The following is a 3485-nucleotide window of genomic DNA, read 5'->3' on the forward strand; positions in this document are numbered from 1 at the left end:
ATGCTTAATGCTCATTAATGCTTTAGGAGATACTCATTCACGTCAGTTTTAGCTGACACATTTCAAGGAAGTCCCAAAGGAGATGGCCTAGGGTTGAAACTTGGGACTCACAATCATGAGGCTGTGGATTCAAGCATGTGCACACATTTGTTCATATGATGCATCCCTAACTCTTGCCCCTCCATGAGCATTCGGCTGTCTCCTCTCAAGGAATAAAAAACATTTAAGAAAAGTATACAATGCTAACAACAAAATACTACACAAACTGGTAAAGCCAAGCCAGGTTACATAAACCTAAAATGAGGCCTGTCCGTACTAGAGACACAGCAGAAGACAAACTAAAGCACAAGTAAACTTGTTGGGCTTATATACAAGCCCTGACAAAGGCCATGAGAGCATCTCAGTGCTCACCATCCCTAAATGGTTCTGTCTGTAAAAACCCATCAAGGAAAACCTCAGTACATAAGATAAATTTGAAATAGGAAGCGGGCCATCACACAGCCTGCTGTCCATAGATAAATTTGCATGGCATATTATTTATCCCCAGGAAAGATGCAGCACACTTGGAGTCAATTGAGAAGAAAGATTCGACCACTCCATTCCTCGCTTCTGCAAACTCTCCACCTGCCATTTTGAAGCAACTTTCAGCTTCAGGATTGTCATCTCCTTTAACTCTATCACTTGTCTCAGAATCGACATGCTCTGACAATGAAGCATTCAGTAAGGCCTCAGTTCCATAAGCAGGACTTTCTACGTCACCATCTAGTTTTTGACCAAGACCGGCTTCATGTAACCTACATACAGAGAATTAAAAACATAGTAAGTTGAACATGCAGCAAAGAAAGCTCAAAGCTAAATTCTATCAACCATTGAGCACTGACTTGGTAGTACTGGATCCCATCTTATGCTTGACTTTTTGAGATTTCTTCCTTTGCTGTTTATGAGAATCCGTACGAGAAGACCTTACTTTGTGTCCATGTTTGGAATCCTTCTTAGAATGAGTGCGATTAGCAGTATGAGAAACAAGTGAACAGGGTGGCTCCCACACACTGGGAGCCCACTTGACGTGCAACTTGGGCCTGGGTCCGAAACCAAGCTCTTCATATCCACCTCGAAGAGCAGATTTACGCTAGAACAAGCAGCATGTGAAAAATAATCAGACATAAGAATCAGAAAATAAATCAGAAAAACAGACAGAAGATATTAGCTGCAGCAATCCTGTTACCGGCACTGAGTTGCATCGTGTCAGCACTGGACACTTCTCTTTAGATCCATATATAGACTGTTTCTCCAGGTCTTCAGAATCACCAGAGGCTTCAGAACTTTGACCTCCACAATTGGCTGGAAAACTACAGTTAGATGGAAATGATGCACTTTTTGATAAGTTCTTGCCTGCTGTGTTCTTTTTCATCTCTGCTTTATGCTCATCTAGTTTTAGTAACTCAGAGGTATTGAAAGCTAATATCCGCTTTGGGCTTTGAAGACCCCCTTTGCATTTCTTCTTCTTCTTCTTGCTTTTGTCTCTTAGCATTGAATCACTATCAACAAGTAATAAAGCTTCTTCTGTGGGCTCCATACTTTCATCATCATACAATGATTGAATTATGGGAGATGCATCTATGTTAGCCTTGCACTCTGGGCCTGATTCCTCCATTGCCTAGCTTTTTCTCAACTTGAAAGAAATTCAGAATCAATTGACTATCAACAGCACAGTAACCTCCAATCAAGAAACTTTGAAGGGTAACTAAACTGCTCTGAGTGACTCTGCCATAACCATACAATGTCATATACTTTTCAAGTGGGATAGCTGAACTGGACCAAATATGTCAATTGTTTAACTAATGTCTTCACTAACTACTGATAAACTGATTTCTGCTTCTCAAATCTTAGGAAAACTGAATTGCAGAAAAACAAGCAACATGTAACACCCATCAAAGCAAGCCAATGAAGCAATGAAGCAACAAAGATTAGAAGGATGTAGCATATGGTAGACCAAGTTGAATAAAAGGAGATACCCAGCAGAGCTAGCAGACCTAATGGATGCAAAAGCCTGTTGTTAAAGTTTTACAGTCATTCAGACTGCACCTAGCTGTCATAAGGCTCTTTAGGGAACGATTTACAACATGCAGGCATACCAAAATCCCACAGGATAGACAATTGAGCATCCAACAAACATGGCATAGCAGTTTTAAGAGTGTAGCATCAAGTATGTGTGGGCAAAATGCGATTGTATGAAAGCAAATTGATAACAAGAGAACTAAAATGTGACCGTATCAACATCTAAAACTAAATGAGAAATGGGTACCTACACCTGAATTCATGTCCAGTGACAGCAAACAGACAAGTACATACAAGATTGTTAGATCTGAATTCAACATTTCAAGAATGACATTCACCTGAGATCCTCATAGAAAGCTATCAAATACCAAATTAACAGCAGTCAAAACAGATTGTTCCAGCATGACACACAACCCAGGAGCCAGCCCCTGCAACCCACACCAGCATCCCACACGTATACAGACAGATACGAGTGCCAACCTGCGGACATTGATTTTCAAATCCTTACTTTAAAAACACATGTCTTCATCACTGACTTGAAACATCAACCCAACAGACTATAAACGTATATCACTCCACATAACAAGATCCAAGGAGGTGTGAAACAAGTTAAAAATCTCTCTTTGCTTCAAGAGGCAAAGAAATCTAAAACAAAACGCGAACAGAAAATGAGCAATGGAAAAGCAAATAAGGGTTTGGGGGGATGGCGTGGTGATCTTATCTTCAAATATTACCTGCTTCCATGGTCAACCCCTGTTATTTCGACTTGAAGGGGCCCAAATGCTTGATGGAGATGCTGCTAGGAAGCCGATAAGGGTGTATAGGCTGTTGTATAAGGCGCCATTTGGTATGCTCACGGGCGCAGGACGCCCAGAACATACTGATCTGTATTAGGGTCAACCAGCGCCTGGGACCAGGCGTAAAACCTCAGAAGCCTTATCGCCTCAGCCTTCTGATGATCTCTCTCTCTCTCTCTCTCTCTCTCTCTCTCTCAGATCGATTCCAAACCCTTCAACAAACCATAGCCATTAGCAAACCTCATCTCTAGCCTCTTCGTTGATCTCGTCGTTTCATAGTCTTTGCATCGGCTTCAAGGGGTTTATCGCACGAACCAGTCTTCTTTGGACCATTCGTCATATACTTTTTTTTAAATGCGTCCAAATATTAATATTCATCAAAAGAAGTAAAGAAAATTACAGCATAAAAGATATGCCCCTTGGCCTAAGCCAAATCAGAGTTTTTTACAAAACAGCTTAAACAGCCAGTGAGAATCCTTGAGTTGCTTCAAAACTAGCAAAATCTCATCTTTTAGTGAACCTAAAGCACCATCAAGACTCTTGAAATTGCAAGATCTGAAAACACGTGCATTCCTCCACGACCAGATAAACTTCAAAGTGATGGCAGATAGGAGATTCATCAATCTCCAA

At 41.0% G+C, this 3485-nt stretch overlaps 1 protein-coding gene across 2 annotated transcripts; it reads right to left on the reverse strand.

Moving 5' to 3' along the window:
• Positions 1 to 254: 254 nt before the first annotated feature.
• Positions 255 to 3170, reverse strand: LOC148025145 (uncharacterized). 2 transcript variants are annotated; one of them, XM_087694887.1, is made up of 5 exons: positions 2793 to 3170; positions 2397 to 2538; positions 1226 to 1764; positions 882 to 1129; positions 255 to 794 (listed from the first exon to the last, which is right to left on the reverse strand). In XM_087694887.1, the coding sequence occupies exons 3-5, from the start codon at positions 1652 to 1654 to the stop codon at positions 494 to 496; spliced, it is 978 nt and encodes a 325-aa protein (XP_087551013.1). In that variant the 5' UTR covers positions 1655 to 1764; positions 2397 to 2538; positions 2793 to 3170; the 3' UTR covers positions 255 to 493. The 2 variants fall into 2 exon arrangements, with proteins under 2 accessions (XP_087551013.1, XP_087551012.1); XM_087694886.1 differs by lacking the exon at positions 2397 to 2538 and having other exon boundaries at positions 2793 to 3169.
• Positions 3171 to 3485: the final 315 nt, after the last annotated feature.

The sequence above is a fragment of the Lygodium microphyllum genome, chromosome 15 (genome assembly GCF_053477565.2).
Source record: "Lygodium microphyllum isolate KBCC chromosome 15, Lygodium_microphyllum_v1.1.10, whole genome shotgun sequence".
NCBI lineage: Eukaryota > Viridiplantae > Streptophyta > Polypodiopsida > Schizaeales > Lygodiaceae > Lygodium > Lygodium microphyllum.